The sequence below is a fragment of the Barbus barbus genome, assembly GCF_936440315.1.
Source record: "Barbus barbus genome assembly, chromosome: 24".
NCBI classification, from domain to species: Eukaryota; Metazoa; Chordata; class Actinopteri; order Cypriniformes; family Cyprinidae; genus Barbus; species Barbus barbus.
The window spans coordinates 1,327,501-1,345,326 of record NC_136752.1 but is presented as its reverse complement, the minus strand read 5'-3'; the positions used below and the strand labels follow the sequence as shown (position 1 = coordinate 1,345,326).

The 17,826-nt window shown below is 42.4% G+C and overlaps 1 protein-coding gene across 1 annotated transcript in view; it reads left to right on the top strand.

The window, feature by feature from the left end:
* Positions 1–4,850: 4,850 nt before the first annotated feature.
* The window catches only part of LOC306844302 (uncharacterized protein), a 19,360-nt gene continuing 6,384 nt past the window's right edge, over positions 4,851–17,826 (top strand). The window contains exons 1-7 of the mRNA XM_079376313.1: positions 4,851–6,026; positions 8,456–8,578; positions 8,803–8,931; positions 10,660–10,852; positions 12,524–12,648; positions 13,284–13,462; positions 15,783–15,916. Coding sequence (XP_079232439.1) covers positions 5,010–6,026; positions 8,456–8,578; positions 8,803–8,931; positions 10,660–10,852; positions 12,524–12,648; positions 13,284–13,462; positions 15,783–15,916 — 1,900 coding nt within the window. The 5' untranslated portion in view covers positions 4,851–5,009. The remainder of the gene's footprint in view (positions 6,027–8,455; positions 8,579–8,802; positions 8,932–10,659; positions 10,853–12,523; positions 12,649–13,283; positions 13,463–15,782; positions 15,917–17,826) is intronic.

The window sequence follows — 17,826 nt, the reverse complement described above, 5'->3', positions numbered from 1 at the left end:
TTGTCGATATACAAAACTGTTTTCGTTTAGCGCGTCAACGAATTTGCTGGCAAGATGCCAAACTGCATCTAAGGCTGTATCTCAGCTAAACTTTGACATTCACACCAAAATTTGTATGTGACATTGTGACCTCACACTGACCACGCCACGTCAGTTTGGTATCAGCGCCACCTATTGGTCAAGAGTAATAAGCCATTCATTAATTAATAATGAAATTTACAAAAATGCTAATAACTTTTGATTGCATTAGCCTATTGTAATGAAACTGGTAATGAAACTCAAATTATTCCTTGGGTCATGCTGACAAGACTCATATCAATCATGTCGTAGTAAGTCGAACTTCCTGTCCGCCATTTTGATTTCTCTTGAAAACCTACTTTTTCAAACTCCTCCTAGACTGTTGGTCTGATTTTCACCAAAATCTAATCATATCTTCAGACCATGCTGACAAAAAGTTATGGGTTTTGTGTTGATAGACAAAACTGTTTTCACATACCACAGCGACGAATTTGAAACATGATGCCCAAATGACACTTGAGGCCGTATCTCTGCAATGCTTTGGGATATTGACACCAAACTTTGTGTGTACTATTGTCACCTCACACAAAACACACCTCATCGATTTGACAACGGTGCCACCTGTTGGCCAAAAGCGAAAAGTCATTCAATCGTAGTACTGGTAGTTTTAAATTATTTTTCAGCCATGTACTACAATAATCTTAAAATTGTACTACAATAATCTTAAAATGGCTTCAATTACTCATTTCTGCAGTTGTTCTGATGCTCCGTGCTATGCTTAGCTGATGTGCTTGGCCCCGTCATTGCTGCTTGCAGCTATATTTCAAATAGTTGTAGTAGCAGGCATGTTTGTTCACAGTCCGGTAAATACGTGAATGGGACTTTTTTTTTTTTTTTTTTTTTTTTCTTGATGCTTTTTCTACATCATCGCCCCCGTTCATGATTTCAGCCCTCATCAGTGCTGCGCCGGCTCTGGAGCATGTGTCGTATCAAAGTTCAGTGTTGCATGGGGTAAAAGAGGGGAGGGGGGGCAAGGATGGGAGGGAGTTCAGCTTCCTGACAGCCTAATGTATGAAGCTGTCCTTCAGTATGCTGGTCCTCGCCTGGAGACTCCGCAGTCTCCTCCCTGATGGCAGCAGACTGAAGAAGCTGTGTGTCGGGTGGGTGGGATCACCTGCAATGCGGAGGGCTTTGCGGGTGAGACGGGTGCTGTAGATGTCCTGGAAGGAGGGGAGAGAGACACCAACGATCTTCTCAGCTGCTCTCACTATGCGTTGAAGTGACTTGCGGCAGGATGCGTTGCAAGCGCCATAGCACACAGTGGTGCAGCTAGTTAGGATGCTCTCGATGATGCCTCTGTAGAAGGTGCACATGATGGGGGTCGGGGCTCTGGCTCTTCTCAATTTGCGGAGGAAGTAGAGACGCTGCTGTGCTTTCTTGGCCAGTGCTACAGTGTTGTTAGTCCAGGAGAGGTCCTCTGTGATGTGCACACCCAGGAACTTGGTGCTGCTCACTCTCTCCACAGTCGCACCGTTGATGGTCAGAGGGGCATGCTGAGTGTACTGTCCTGAAGTCAACAACAATCTCCTTCGTCTTCTCCACATTCAGAGAGAGATTGTTGTCACTGCACCACCCGGCCAGGCGGCTCACCTCGCTCCTGTAGTTTGTCTCATCTCTGTTGCTAATGAGACCCACCACAGTCGTGTCATCCGCAAACTTAATGAAGAGGTTGGAGTTGTGTGACGGTGTGCAGTCGTGGGTCAGCAGAGTGAAGAGGAGGGGGCTCAGCACACATCCTTGGGGGGGCCCAGTGTTCAGTGTGATGGTGCTGGATGTGTTAATGCCGACCCGTACTGCCTGAGGTCTCCCAGTCAGGAAGTCCAACGGCCATTTGCACAGAGAGGTGTTGAGCTCCAGCTGGACCAGTTTGTGAGTGAGCTGTTGAGGGATGATTGTGTTGAATGCTGAACTGAAGTCTATGAACAGCATCCTGACATATGCATCTTTTTTGTCCAGATGTGTGAGGGCTGGGTGGAGGGCAGTGGCGATGGCATCATCGGTCGAGCGGTTGGACCTATATGCAAACTGGAAGGGGTCCAGGGAGGGGGGGAGGACAGACTTGATGTGGTGCATGACTAGCCGTTCGAAGCACTTCATGAGAATAGGAGTGAGTGCTATTGGATGGTAGTCATTGAAGCAGGATGGAGATGACTACTTCGGGACTGGAATGATGGTGGTAGCTTTGAAGCATGTGGGGACAACGGCCTGATTTAATGAGATGTTGAAGATTTCTGTGAAGACATCAGTGAGTTCCACTGCACAGGCTCTCAGTACACGCCCAGGAATGTTGTCAGGACCCGGAGCTTTGCGTGCATTGATCCTGCTGAGGGATCTCCTCACACTGTCCAGGGACAGCGTCATCACCTGGTCGCCGGGAGGAGGTGGAGTCTTCTGTGCAGTGGTGCTGTTTTGTGCCTCAAAGCGAGCAAAGGCGGCATTCAGCTCATTCAGCAGGGGGATGGTGCTGTCACAGGTCTGTGGTGGGGGCTTGTAATCCGTGATGGTCTGTATCCCCTGCCACAGGCTCCGCGTGTCTCTGCTGTCGCTGAAACGATGGGCTATCCTCCTGGAGTACTGTCTCTTGGCCTCTCTAATGCCGCAGGAAAGGTTGGCCCTAGCTGTCTTCAGGCCCTCCTCATCTCCAGCTCTAAAGGCAGCATTCCGAGCCTTCAGAAGTCTGTAGACCTCCCCTGTCATCCACAGCTTCTGGTTGGCCCTGACAGTGATGGTCTTTGTGACTGTTACATCGATGCACTTGGTGATGTAGGCAGTGACAGTCTCTGAGTACTCTTGGAGGTCTGTAGTTTTGTTGTATGTGGCAGCCTGTTTAAACGCATACCAGTCAGTGGTGTCAAAACAGTCTTGAAGTGCCTCTGATGACCCTTCCGGCCACACTTGTATCTGTTTGTGTATTGGTTTGATTACTTTAACGAGCGGTCTGTATGCAGGCATTAGCATGACAGGGATGTGGTCTGAGGCTCGAGGAGGGGGAGGGGTATGATGCAATAATATAATTGCATATGATGCAATATAATTGCATCATATTAAATGGGTCATATGATGCAATTTCAAGTTTTTCTTTCTCTTTGGAGTGTTACAAGCTGTTTGTGCATAAATAAGATCCCTGAATTTTCAAAGACTAAAGTCTCAAAACCAAAGAGATATTCTTCATAAAAGTTAAGACTCAACCACAGCCTCCTAAAACGGCTCATTTAAACACACCCCACTACGTCACGATGTGGGAAGATTTGCAAAACACCGCCCAAATGTTTACGCAATGAAAGGTGGTGGAACTATTATTCTTGCTGTAGTATTGTTGCTGCCGCTGGCGCCATGTCCTGGAGATGTTGTTTTGTTGTGAAGGTGAAACTACTTTGTTTGGGCTTCCAAAAGAGGACACAACTAGAAATCAGTGGGTAAGTTGTATTTACAACACTATTCCAGAACAGTACAACCCAAATATTAGTGTTCAGCGCATTTTATGGAGGACTATTTCCTGAACCTGGAAGAGTAGCCTACAATGCCAGCTGTTTCTATAAAGTGGGGCAATTCCAAGGTCGCAAGGACAGCCTGGCGCATTTTGCTCACAGCCTGTAACCATGTTTTCATATTTAAAGATTTTACCACTGACGATTCAAACTCGAGTTTTGAGCAGTGAAGTAGTGTTTGTTTGTCGTTTCTCCGATCACAAATGCAGACATGGTAATGTTTACGCAGCGCGATGTGTGAAAAGACTGTATAAGTCATTATAATCAGTAATTATGTCCCCACTGGATGCAAGAAATGCCTCGTTTATAATGGTTTTTATTGGTTTTGTGTCGTCAACACGGCATCACAATACGGTAAGGGGCGTAACGGTTAAGTCTCTCGCTTGAGGTATTCGGCCAATCACAACGCACTGGATAGCTGGCCAATCAGAGCACGCCTTGCGTCGATTTTTACAAGCGTTTCAGAAAGGTGGAGTATAGAGGAGCAACAATAATGTACAGTATGTGGAAAATGTTTTTTTTTTTTAACCTTAAACCATAAAGGCATTGCATTACACCAAATACACAATGTTCTTTTTAGCAACGTCATATGACCCCTTTAAAATAATTGTGCAAGTAGTAAAATGATATAAACGCAAAAAAGCATTTTAAGTTTAGAAATGTTTTGAGTCCCCCCCCCCCCCCCCCCCCCTCCATGCCTCACAGTGGTTTGGTCCACTGCCTGCTTTCCTCTTTTACCTCTCCGATATCTCGCTCTCTCTCACAGACACACACCGAGACACACACACACACACACACACACACACACACACAGAGACAGTCTGGGTAGTGCTTCAGTAGTTGTGTAAGTAGGCTGTCTATGCTGTTTTATTTACTTTATGCATCGGATGAAGTGATTCCTTCTCTTTAATACAGTTGATGCTGGATCATAAATTAGTCATGCCAAAAAAAGATATCCAATGTATTTTTCTATGAGTGATTTATAAGGTTACCTAGCTTAGCTTGTTTAATACCATAGCTTGTCACTCACTACAACTAACACGGCGATAAGCCTGAGTGTTATCTGATATTAGGCTAATATTGTAGATTTACCGACGTGTTGGGTTTTGCTCAATATGATGTCTCCATGCGGTGTGTACACACCTATCTTCACAAGTACAGTTTTGGCTGACTTTGGTCCCCTTCAAAAATTGCTCTTGAGAAATTGTTTATTGCCCTCCCAGAAGAACCGTACATCCTTGCTCTCAGCCTTACGTGCCTGTGTACTTTTCCTTACAGATGTCCCCAAGAGAGCTGGCTGAGTCTGGCGTGATCGGACTGGATGATCAGAGTGACCTCACTTCCCCTGACTCTGAGACGCTGAGATCCTGTGAGGTTTGTGAAGAGGCCTCAGGATTATCCGATAAAAATCCATCCACACGTGAAGGGCCTTTGCCGCAGGACATGGGATGTCCTGAGGAACACCGAAGCGGGATCCTTCAAGAGCTGAGACTCATTCAAGCTCTTGAGGAGCAAATTATGGAGGAGCACGTGAAGCTGGAGGCCCTGCACTGCAGAGAGACTGAGAGCCTGGACCCCGAGGAGCTGGCGCTGGACCAGGTCAGGGAGAGGAGCGTGTTCCTGCAGCAGCTGGAGCAGGAGAAACAGCAAGTGGAGAAGATGCAGAGAAGCCTGAGCCGAGAGATGGAGAGAGCGAAGAAGAGGTCGAGCGAAGGCCGCAGGGTTGTGGAGTGTTCGGTCATGGAAAGAAACGACGAGCTATTGAGGAGCTGTGGGCTCCAGTTGCTTCCAGACTCGGACGAACCTCAGCGTACAGACTCTGAGAAAACCTCTTCTGATTTGGTTTCCAAAGCAGAGGAGTGCAGCAGTCCAAATCTAGCTGATCTCACAGACTCTAGTTTTACTTCTGAGCCTGCTTCTACCGAGAGCCTCGGGCGTCTTGACTCTGAATCCCTCCAGTCTTGTCAAAGTGAGCCCATTGCCTCGAGCGGTTTGTCTGAGACTGGAAAACTAGAAGAGTCCAGTGCGGTCCCATCAGTCCCGGCCAGCGCACACATGTTTCCTGAGCATTCGGAGGATGAAGCGTCTTACTGCGGCGGTGCAGATCTGCTGGAGACTGCGGAGGCATGCTTGACTCAGGACAGCGCTGATGTCCGAGGAGCATTTGATCCTGGAGGCATCTCGATCGCACCGCAGAGCCCGACGCAGAAGGACCGCGTCTGTCAGCGAGAGGAGAGACTTCCATCAGACTGTGAAGCACAGGCGTCAGTCGTTCCCTCAAAGCTCATGCAGAACAATAACAACAACACCGCAGTGCTGTGCAGCAGAGACAGCCCAGGGAGCTCTGTCTTCTCCACCGAGACGCAGGAGGACTGCAGGTCTGCGGTCTGCGATGGATCCATGAGAGCAGCCTGCGCATGTACTCTCCAGCCGCTGCAGCTCCACGCATCCAGCAGACAGGTTCAGCTCCTCAGAAAACACTAGGAGACACCAGTGCTATACGATACACTAATATTAGAGTTATTGTTTTAACCATAGTGAAGTCACTCACTGCAAAAAACAAAAAACATTTATGATGGTGCACACCTTTACTCTGATAATGCGAATAAATAAAATAAATGAATTATTCTAATACCGATCCACCATCTGATCCGGACACGGACTGAGAAACAGAATAAGGAAGAAACAGACAAATATTAGCATAGATGCCATTCTTCTTACGATGTAACGAGTACATCGTGTGTTATGAGGAGTGTTCCTGGTTCCGGTTGATCTAATTAATGCAGCCAAACAATCCTTTAACCTGGCTTACACAACACACTACTACACTTGAATGAATGAATGAATGATGCATTTATATAGCGCTTTATTGTGTATTGCTGTACACCCAAAGCGCTTTACAATTATGTGGGGGGGTCTCTCCTCAACCACCACCAGTGTGCAGCATCCACTTGGATGATGCGACGGCAGCCACAGGACAACGGCTCCAGTGCGCTCACCACACACCAGCTACAGGTGGAGAGGAGAGAGAGTGATAGAGCCAATCAAGTGTATAGGGATTATTAGGAGGCCATGATAGACAAGGGCCAGTAGAGGGAATTTGGCCAGGACACCGGGGTTACACCCCTACTCTTTACGAGAAGTGCCATGGGATTTTTAATGACCACAGAGAGTCAGGACCTCGGTTTAACGTCTCATCCGAAAGACGGTGCTTTTTTGACAGTATAGTGTCCCCGTCACTATACCGGGGCGTTAGGACCCACACAGACCGCAGGGTGAGCACCCCCTTGCTGGCCTCACTAACACCTTTATCATTCAAATCCGTTAAAGAAATGTCTTTTAATATAGATTTAAACTGACAGTGTGTCTGCCTCCAGAGCAGTATTAGGTAGATTGTTTCAGAGTTTGGGTGCTAAATAGAAAAAGGATCTGCCGCCCGCAGTCGATTTTGATATTCTAGGTATTATCAAACGGCCAGAGTTTTGAGAACGGAGGACGTGGAGGACTATAATGTGATAAGAGCTCGCTCAAGTACTGAGGAGCAAAGCCATTCAGGGCTTTATAAGTAATTAACAAGATTTTAAAATCTATACGATGTTTGATAGGAAGCCAGTGCAGTGTTGACAGAACTATGGTCATACTTCCTGGTTCTAGTAAGGACTCTAGCTGCTGCATTTTGGACCAACTGTAGTTTGTTGATCAAGCGTGCAGAACAACCACCCAGTAAAGCATTACAATAGTCTAACCTTGAGGTCATAAACGCATGAATTAGCATTTCTGCATTTGACATTGAGAGGATAGGTCGCAATTTAGATATGATACCTCTTCATTCACTGCTACAAACTGATGGCGGTCAGATAAGTACGATTTGAACCATACTAAGGCACTTGCACTAATGCCAACAAAGTGTTCTAGTCTATTTAAAAGAATGTTGTGGTCGATAGTGTTGAACGCAGCGCTAAGATCCAGTAGAACTAATAAAGAGATACAACCATGATCAGATGATAGAAGCAGGTCATTTGTAACTCTAATGAGAGCAGTCTCAGTACTATACGGTCTTACACTGATTGGCTTCATCACTCTGTCTCCTCTCCACCAGTAAGCTGGTGTGTGGTGGGCGTTCTGGCGCACTATGGCTGCCGTCGCATCATCCAGGTGGATGCTGCACACTGGTGGTGGACGAGGAGATACCACCCCTCACAATGTAGAGTGCTTAGAAAAGCAGAAAAGCGCTATATAAATGTAATTTATTATTATTAAATCCTGACTGGAATTCCTCACAGATACCATTTTTCTCTAAGAAGGAATATAATTGTGAGGATACTACCTTTTCTAGTATCTTTGACAGACAAGGGAGATTTGAGATCGGTCTGTAATTAACTAGTGGTGATGCACTGACTCCAGCTTCAGTCCACTCCTTGTGAAGCTCTCCCAAGTGTCTGAATCAGCTTTGCTTGACCGTATTCTCAAGCTTGCAGTCATCCCTGTTGCTTGTGCACCTTTTCCTACCAAATTTCTTCCTTCCAGTCAACTTTGCATTTAATATGCTTTGATAGAGCACTCTGTAAACAGCCACTCCTTTCAGTAATGGGAAAACACAGTAACTTGTTACTTATTTGAAAAGTAACTCTTAAATTAATGCATAAAATACCCTTGGAAATCAATTCAATGGCTGGCTTATATGTCTGTGACAGCTCTATTTTCGCCAAGATACCAGAAAAATATCTAATAATAATGTCTAATAATAGTTGTCAAAACCCTATAAAACATTGAAATCTAACTTGTCGATATCGCTCAGCCCTAGTTGTCAGTGTAGTTGCTCTTGTTAGTGTCTGTTATATTGGTCTCTGTTATAGACTGCTCTGTGTCTGTTCTCTGTTGGGAGTTAGATGAGTGATTATAAGACGCCCATCGTGCTGGATACGGGCTCTGGTCTGATGAAGGCTGGCTTTGCAGACAAGGACCTTCCAGCTACAGTGTTCCCCACCGTCATCGGCCGTCCCAAATATGAGGTACACGCTTTCTCCTGCTTGACCTGAGTGCACTGCATGCATGTGGATAAAGCAAATCTCAACTGCTAGATTGTTTGTCACACAATGTAACAGTCATATCTATTGGATTAAAACCATGATAAAGGCATGATTTTCTGTACAGCTGCTTTGGAAGAGTTTTGTGAAGGTGAATCTGAGCCGGTGTGAGTTCTGTTGGTCTGGACTGAACCGATCTCTTGTTGCAGGAGGTGATGAACGGCTGTGTGGACCGAGAGCTGTATGTGGGTCATGATGCGCAGCACATGAGGGGAGTGCTGACCCTCAAGTATCCCATCAGAAACGGCATTGTGAGCAACTGGGATGAGATGGAGATGGTGAGTCCTGTCACTACGCCCAAACAGGCAGGCAGTACTATTGGAGACCAGATGATCACTCTTTTACCGGAATGAAGGATTTTATCTGCCAGATTTCCTTAACCCTCATAACACATTTGACCAAAGTATGTATGGAGGACCATTAAGTGTCAAAAATACTTTTTGTAAAATCATCTATGAAGTTATATCAGTGTCAAAATGTCTGTAAAATATTGCCTTTTGCCCATATCTCACACTTGTACTTGAACGATGACCAATCATCTCAGCATGAATTTTTTTATATAACTTTGAAAAGTTCTCAAACAATTTCAAATTTTATTGCATAAAGTTATTTTAGAGTAATATTTAGGTTGCTTAAGTTTTACTATTTGTTTAAATATAAACATGCAGGTTTCATAAATTTAGACAATTTATCTCATGATTGTCTAAAAATTAAAGTAACACAATTGCATTCAATCCAAATAGGGTTAATACTGGTGGTACTCACATTATTGTTCTTATAAATTTCAGTTATGCATTCAAGTAAAATCTCCATTGAATTATTATTTTTTTTTTACTTTTAACATTAATGAAAAAGTGCAGTATCATGCTAATATTCAAAGCAAGCACATCAAGCATCTCATCTCAGATTCAGTCACTCAAACAGATTAGCTGTATTACACATTTATTTGAGCAGAATATATCAATAGAGATTTGTAAAACTACAACTTGCATGTTTGTCTGTTTTCAGCTCGTGGTTTTTTCCCTAATGTAGAGAGAGTGAGTGCACGTCGCTGCCAGGTGGGGAACATGAAGTAAAACATTGGACAGAAAATGTCTTAATTTATAGAAAAAAAGTTCTGACTGAGGGATTTAAACTCTTGACATCTGGCAACCTCTACCATGAACGCTTGTGGAGGCTCATTACCAGCGCAAGATAATGACACATTACCGGGTAAATAACTAGCAGGCAAATATTACCGATGCTTATCCTTAAATCTTGAAGCAGAAATGATCACGATTAAACGGATTCATCAGGGCTGGTATAATGACTGAAGACTGACCTGGGGCATAAACAAGACAGTCTTAACATAGTGTCCATAAAAGCTAGTCTGAGTAACTAGCGGGTGCCAAGGTGTAAGGAGTCTTGTTTTTTGGATTCAAGTTCGACCAATTGACATTATGTAACAGACTTGGTTGTGACCAGTCTTAAAAATGAGATGACTAACTTGTAAGACTAGTCTAGGGGTCAGATTTACTAACAGCTTGTGCCAGCGCAAACCATCTTTTGGCGTTAAAATAGTACTGTCAGGATTTACTAAAGACGCACAGTGAAGAATTAGCGCTGAAAAGATGTGGACAGTTATTTTTGCACCTGACTTTATTGAATATGCATTTGTTGCAGTTTCACTTTGAGGCACAATTTACGGGAGGAGAGAATTAAAATGAACCATGCAATGCGTTTTACTAACGTTCTCACATCAAATTACTGGCATTTGCGGCATTAATTAAAACGCTGGTAATTTGCGCTGCTCTTGGTAGATTGCGCTGGTCATTATGGAAGTGATCTGCTGCATCGGTGTTCTTTGCGTGTGATTTTAATAACAATGCACACATTAGTTTCCCCTCCCATCTGTGCTTTTATGGAATTGTGCCCTATTGCTAATTTGCCCTTTTTAGTAAATCTGTCCCAAAGCCTTTTATGCAACCGGGCCCTGGTGTTTAAGCGTGTGTGTGTGTGTGCTGCAGATCTGGCATCACGCGTTCCAGCAGCTGTGCGTGTCTCCTGAGGATCACCCGGTGCTGCTGACCGAGGCTGCCATGAACCCGCTGCAGAACCGCCAGCGCTCGGTGGAGCTGATGTTTGAGGCCTTCAGCGTCCCGCTCGCCTTCGTGGCCCTGCAGGCCGTTCTGGCGCTTTACGCCTCGGGACGAACCACCGGTCAGTCGGCTCTGTTTACACTCTTATTACTGCTCTTTGTGACGAGTAGGGTTCGGTTTATCAGCTATTCTTAATTTAGTCTTGTCTCAAATGTAACCACTTTTTTTTTTTTTTTTTTTTTCTTTCACATTTATGACCCTGGAGCACAAAACCAGTCATAAGGGTCAATTTTTTTTTAAATTGAGATTTATGTATCGTCTGAAAGCTGAATAAATAATCTTTCCATTGATGTATGGTTTGTTATGATAGGACAATATTTGTCTGAGATACAACTATTAGAAAATCTGGAACCTGAGGGAGCAAAAAAATCTAAATATTGAGAAAATCTCCTTTAAAGTTGTTCAAATGAAGTTCTTAGCAATGCATATTACTAATCAAAAATTAAGTTATATTTACGGTAAGAAATTTACTAAATATCTTCATGGAACATGATCTTTACATAATATCCTAATGATTTTTGTCATAAAAGAGATGCATAATGTTGACCCATACAAAGTATTGTTGGCTATTGCTACAAATATATATATGTGCTAGTTATGACTGCTTTTGTGCTGCAGGATCACACAGTCAACTAATAATTTTCCAAAAATGAAAGTTATTTATTCGCCCTCCACTTGTTCCAAATATTTAGGAGTTTGTCTTCTGCTGAGCACAAGATATTTTGAAGAATGTGGGAAAACAAATAGCTGATGGTAGCCATTGACTTTCACAGTATGGAAAGTCATGGAAGTCGATGGCTAGTGGCAGCTATTTGGAAACTAACATTAATCAAAATATAATCTTTTGTTTAACTGAAAGAATGCCACACAGATTTTGGAACGGCATGAAGGTGAGTAATTGACAGCGTTTCCGTTTTTGGATAAACTCTGTTTCACATGAACGCTACTTTCTCATTTTCTCCTCTTTTGTCAAATCTGGCACTTTTCAGTTTACTATATTGGTGAATCTCTAATTATAAGGACATGCTATTTGGTGGGATTAGATGCCATATTTCCCAAGGGGTCCCTCTGAAAGTTCCTGTCAACTGTTATTCTTATATAGCATACCAAGGTCTCTCAAATGGAGGTTCAAAAACCCCTTGGGTTGATATTCTCACCCACTCCATGTCTGGGTTTAATGTGCATTATGCAGTGTTCTACACTTTTGCATAATTTAATCGGGATTCTGCAATATAACCCCAAAATTAAGGATTTTAATGTTTGAAAGTTAAAAATATTGGTATCAAAGTATTGTTTACTTTTTAATAATTGTAAAATATACATGGATTGTTTACCATAAAACTGTAATATTTTGAATTATGTAACTTACAATAACTTTATAATGCAGTTTAAATGATAAAGCGGTATTGATTTCAGCAGATTTCAGATAATGAGACCTTTTCCTTTTAGACTGTCATTACTGTAAAAAAATTTTATTTATTTTTTTGGCCAAGTTGTACAGTCCTACATATAAATAACCGTTACTGAAAATGTTTTGTTGTGAGACCATTAACTTATGTTAGAGAATTGAGAACCTGGATGAATATTTTTGATAAATATTTTTATTCAAATGGTTCGGCTGACGGTTACTGTAGAAATGTTCAGTGTTTTAGTTGCTAAAACCTAATGAAGCATCATCTTGCTCTGAGCTCTCTGAGATCTGTGTCCGTGACGTGTGTGTGTGTGTGTGCAGGGGTGGTGCTGGACTCTGGTGACGGCGTCAGTCACAGTGTTCCTGTGTTCGAGGGTTACTGTCTGCCTCACGCCGTGCAGCGCTTTGACCTGGCCGGATCCCACGTCACCCTGCAGCTCCAGAAGGTGCACAAGAGCACTGCTGAGAATTACTCAATTAGCCAAACTGTAGGGCCAAAATCACTGACAGAAACAGTGATGCTTAATTAGCATTTCGTTTTAGTGTTGATGAAAGTTACTTTTTAAAAGTAATGCATTACAATACTGCTACTCCATAAAAGTAACTAATTTCATTACTTAATTACTTTATATTAAAAGTAATGCGTTGTTACTTTTGCTATACATTGTCACGAGTTGGGCTTGCTACTTGTTGTTTAATAACAAAACAAGTTATATTTTTGGTGACTGTAAAGGCCATTTCAGACCAAAAGTGAATGAATAAGCCTCAGTCTGGAGGAAGTGTTCCAGATTTCCCCATTTATTGACTGACTCCTGTCTCAAAGTAACTTGCGTTACACTTATTTTAAAGTAACTCAATGTCTTTGTGAATTTGAAAGTAAAGTGTTGCTTTTACTAGTTACTTGACAAAAGTAACTGACTGTGTAACTAGCATCACTTGTAATGTGTTACCTCCAACACTGGTTAGTTTTGACGATCTAGCTAGTGCTGGATTAACAATATTGATTTCTCATTGAGTTGATCTTGATGTGGATGAACAGATCTTAGTCTCTGCGTTTTGCTATTATTTGTGTGTGCTGCAGCTGCTGCTGGAGCAGGGCATGTGTATGCAGACGTCTGCCGAGCTGGAGATCGTGCGTGAGATGAAGGAGAGGTGCTGCTGTGTGGTGCTGGATTACAACGCCGAGCTGAAGAGCGCCTCAGAGATGCACTACACGCTTCCTGATGGGCGGATCGTCTCGCTGGCCTCCGAACGCTTCCGGTAACTGAGCACCTCGGCTTCTGCTGGAGTCTTGCGCGTCTGCATGAGCAGCATCGTGTTGAGCTCTGGAGGAGAGTTCACTGCAGACCAGTGTCTGAAGCTGAGATTATATTTGACACTGTTTTTCATGTTGTATACTGTAAAGCTGCTTGCTCTAAAGCAAATTAGGCCTGGTTTGACAGATGGGGCATAGATGTGGTTCATAGTTCAATTAGGACATTTAGGTAGCTTTTATACACGTGCCTAAGAAAAAAAACACCTCTCGAGACAAATCAAAGGCACTGACACTTTTAGATATGAGTGCAAGTTTCTTTGTTAAAACGGCTCAAATGCGTTTTAGTCTGGTACTAGACTTTATCCTCCGGTTTCACAAAGGTTTAAGTGCTATATGAATAGACATGACTTTAACCTGACTAGAGTACTGAATTGTAGAGCTGGTGCAAACACAGCCATGTCTCAGTGATCAGATGCTTTCTGAACTGCTGTTTCCTCACCGACGTCCAGTCATCTTTATTTCTAAAGTGTTTCATGCAGTACAGATTGTGTCAAATTACACGATTCCAAAAGATCCGATGAATGCTGTAGGTAACCCCTTCGTTTATTTATTTTTAGATGTTAAGATTCCTGGACGAAATCACTTGCCTGTGAAAAGATAGTGTGAGCTGGTTTTGGGGAATATAGCCAAATTCGTGCTAAAGTATTGATGCAGTCAAAACAAAAAGACTCTCCAACTGCTTTCCTTTCAGGAAGCCAAAGCCAAGTTAAAGCTTCTGGTTGCAAAGTACTAGAGATGATATAACAGTTGATAAATCTGATAAAGACAAATTCATCCAAATAAAATACATTTTTACATGAGTATCAAAAATACAAAGAAATTTGTCCCCAAACATGGCAACTGAACAGCAGTGCTCAATGTACATACTGTACACACACAGTAGGATTACAGTATTCACCCCGAGCATGTATGTCAAGCTGTGTGTGTAAGAGAGTGAGTACACATCTTAGGTTTTTTTTTTTTTTTTTTTTTTTTTTTTCCCCCGTTCTGTTGTTTGTTGCACATTCTGATGACAGGGGCAGGGGTCTCCCATGTAAAGCAATGTAGCTTCCCCACTCAAATTCAGATGCAGTGTTTTCCATGGTGGGTTTGAACAAAACCAACACTAGGAACAGTTTGGCTCCGGATGGAACACTTATCTGTCATGACAGTGCTTTATGTGGGAGGCCTCTAGTCCTGTCATCAGGCATCAAAATGTGCTACAAACATTTACAACAGAAAAAAGCTGAAATGTGTTCTCTCTCTCTCTCACACACTCACTCTCACACACACTCACACTCACACACACTCACACACACTCACACTCACTCACACTCACTCACACTCACTCACACTCACTCACACACACACACAGCTTACAGTAAATGCTCGGGGTAAGTACTGTAATCCTACTGTATATGTGTACAGTATGTACATTGAGTACTGCTGTTCAGTTGGCTCGTTTGGGGCAAAGTTTCTTTATTTGATACATTTGTATTTTTAAATGCATAAATCTTTTTATTTTATTAGAATTTCTTTCATCGGATTTACCAGATGTTATCGCTTCTATTTGTTCAGGTCAATTGAGAGCCCTGTAAGGGTCATATTTTTGAAAATGAGGTTTATACATCTGAAAGCTGTATAAATAATAGATTTGTTAGGATGGGACAATATTTGTCTGAGATACAACTATTTGAAAATCTGGAATCTGAGGGAGCACAAAAATCTAAATATTGAGAAAATCTCCTTTTAAAGTTGTTCAAATGAAGTTCTTAGCAATGCATATTACTAATCAGAAATGAAGTTTTGAGATTTATGGTAGGAATTGTACCAAATATCTTCATAGAACATGATCTTTACTTAATATCCTAGTGATTTTTGTCATAAAAGAGAAATGTATAATTTTGAGCTATACAATGTATTGTTGTCTTGCTACAAATATACCTGTGTTACTGATGACTGCTTTTGTGCTGCAGGGGGTGTATTACAGAAAGATCCTAACTTTAAAATCTCATTTTATCGGTTGGTAATTTCAGCTAGGACCACATTTAGGACAAAAGCGATCACGGAACAGTATTTCACAAGAAGTGCGTTATCCCATCTTAACTACAGATAGGAAGGGGTATTACAGAAACCCCCTAACTTGACAAATCATAACTCTTAAGTCCTAACTTAAAGTATTTGAACACCGCCCTGAGTGAAGAATGCACATGTAGGTGGCTGGGAGTCTGTGTTTGTGTGGCGCAGGACTTTTATTGAGATTGACCGTCTGTTGTGGTCCCACAGGGCACCGGAGATCCTCTTCAGGCCGGAGCTGATCGGACGAGATCATTATGGGATGCACGAGAGTGTCTTTAGATCCGTCCTGCAGTCAGACATCGACCTGCGGCGCAGTTTCGTAGGAAACATCCTGCTGTCAGGTGAGTTTGATCTGTAGGGCTGCAATGATCCCTTGATTCTATTCGAGTATTCAATTTTGAAAAGTCCTTGATTTTCATTTTTCCCGCTTCGAGTAATCTGCTAAATACCAGAAGTGGCACATTCACCAATGAGAAGCCATGAAACGCATTATTAGACTGTTTTCCAAGGCTGCATGATATTAAACCCAAATAAAAATAAAGCATAATACTATTGTGAATTCAGAAATGCCACGATTCAAATAAATGAGATGCAGGTTTACTATGCGTTTCAGAACGGCTCTATTCACAAACGCTGCTCTGCACAAACTGATCATTTACATGAGCGCCTCAAACTCCATCTCTGCAAGCTGTTGTGAGTTTGGGTTTATTATAACGTTCATCTGGGAATGCAATGTGCGCCATTTCATCAGATTTGTAAAGTAACTCATTTATAAACCTACGCAAACACAGGAGAATTCATCAATATGCTAAATGTTCATCGCGATTTCAAAATAAAAGCTCAACCCCTCACTCTGAGTTTTTGTCCACATTCAAGAAATTACAGCGGCTGTAGCGTGTCGTAAAGAGGTGGCCAAATATTAAAGATTAAGTGGACATTTGAATTAAATGATGTTTGGTCAATATTAAACGAATTAGATCGTGCAATAGTGTAAAACTATAGTCAGGCTGCTCTGGTGGTTGGCGCCCTCTGCTGGCCTATATGTGAACAGTACATGCGATTTTTGTTCAATAAAATCGAGATTACTTGCTTTTGATGCTTTCATTTGAGCCAATTATTGCCTCATTGCTATTATGTGTATTAAGCCATTTTAAAGGGGTCATCGGATGCCAAATTCACTTTACAAGTTGTTTGGAGATAAATATGTTGATAGTGTGTACACATCCATCCTATGATTAAAATCCACCCAGTTTGTTTTTTTTTTTTTTTTTTTTAATCCCTCTTTTAAAATCCTCTCTCTCAAATCAGGCTGTTCTGAGATTCCTGTCAGAATGATGTAGTTCTGTACAGGCCCCTCCCACGATAGTTGATTGACAGGACCACCTTAGCCCCGCCCTGAGAGAGCTGAGAGCTGTCTGACTCCGGTGCAGGGGAAGACAAGAGTCCCAGATTAAGTGATTGAAGTGTTTAGTTGTTGGATGTAATAATGAATATAGCAGTCGTCAGTTACTCCTGACATCTGAGCCGCTGAAGACACAGAGGATTAACTTTACTTTCCTTTAGAAGTGAATGCACCGATCCCTGATCTACATGCATGCATTTGTTTGCGCGAATCATTCATGATCCAGCTTCATCTACAGAAGCGAGTATAAGAGTTTTTAATGAATTTTTGCAAATCACCTTTCCTAATAATGTTCTAATTAGCAAGTTTCACGGTTAATGCAGCTAAAGTAAACAGTCCCTCAGAGCGGCTCAGAAGAGGGGGGCGGGGTCAGCAGAGCTCATTAACATTTAAAGGAAAATGCTACAAAAAACGGCTTGCTCTGACTAGAGTGGTTTTTGACTGGTTTAAAAAGATGTTTTACACTACCATTGAGAAATTTGTGGAAAATGAGCATCCAATGACCCCTTTAAAAGCTATTCTTTGCTTAGGTCTATTTTATTACCATAAAAATTATAATAATCCGACGACTAAATTAATCGTCGGATCGACAGATTACTAATTACCAAATTAATTTCTTGTGGTGTGTCTCTGTGTGTGTGTGTCTGTCTCTGTGTGTGTGTGTGTGTGTGTGTCTGTCTCTCTGTGTGTGTGTGTCTGTCTCTCTCTGTGTGTGTGTGTCTGTCTCTCTCTGTGTGTGTGTCTGTCTCTCTCTGTGTGTGTGTGTCTGTCTCTCTCTGTGTGTGTGTGTCTGTCTCTCTCTGTGTGTGTGTGTCTGTCTCTCTCTGTGTGTGTGTGTCTGTCTCTCTG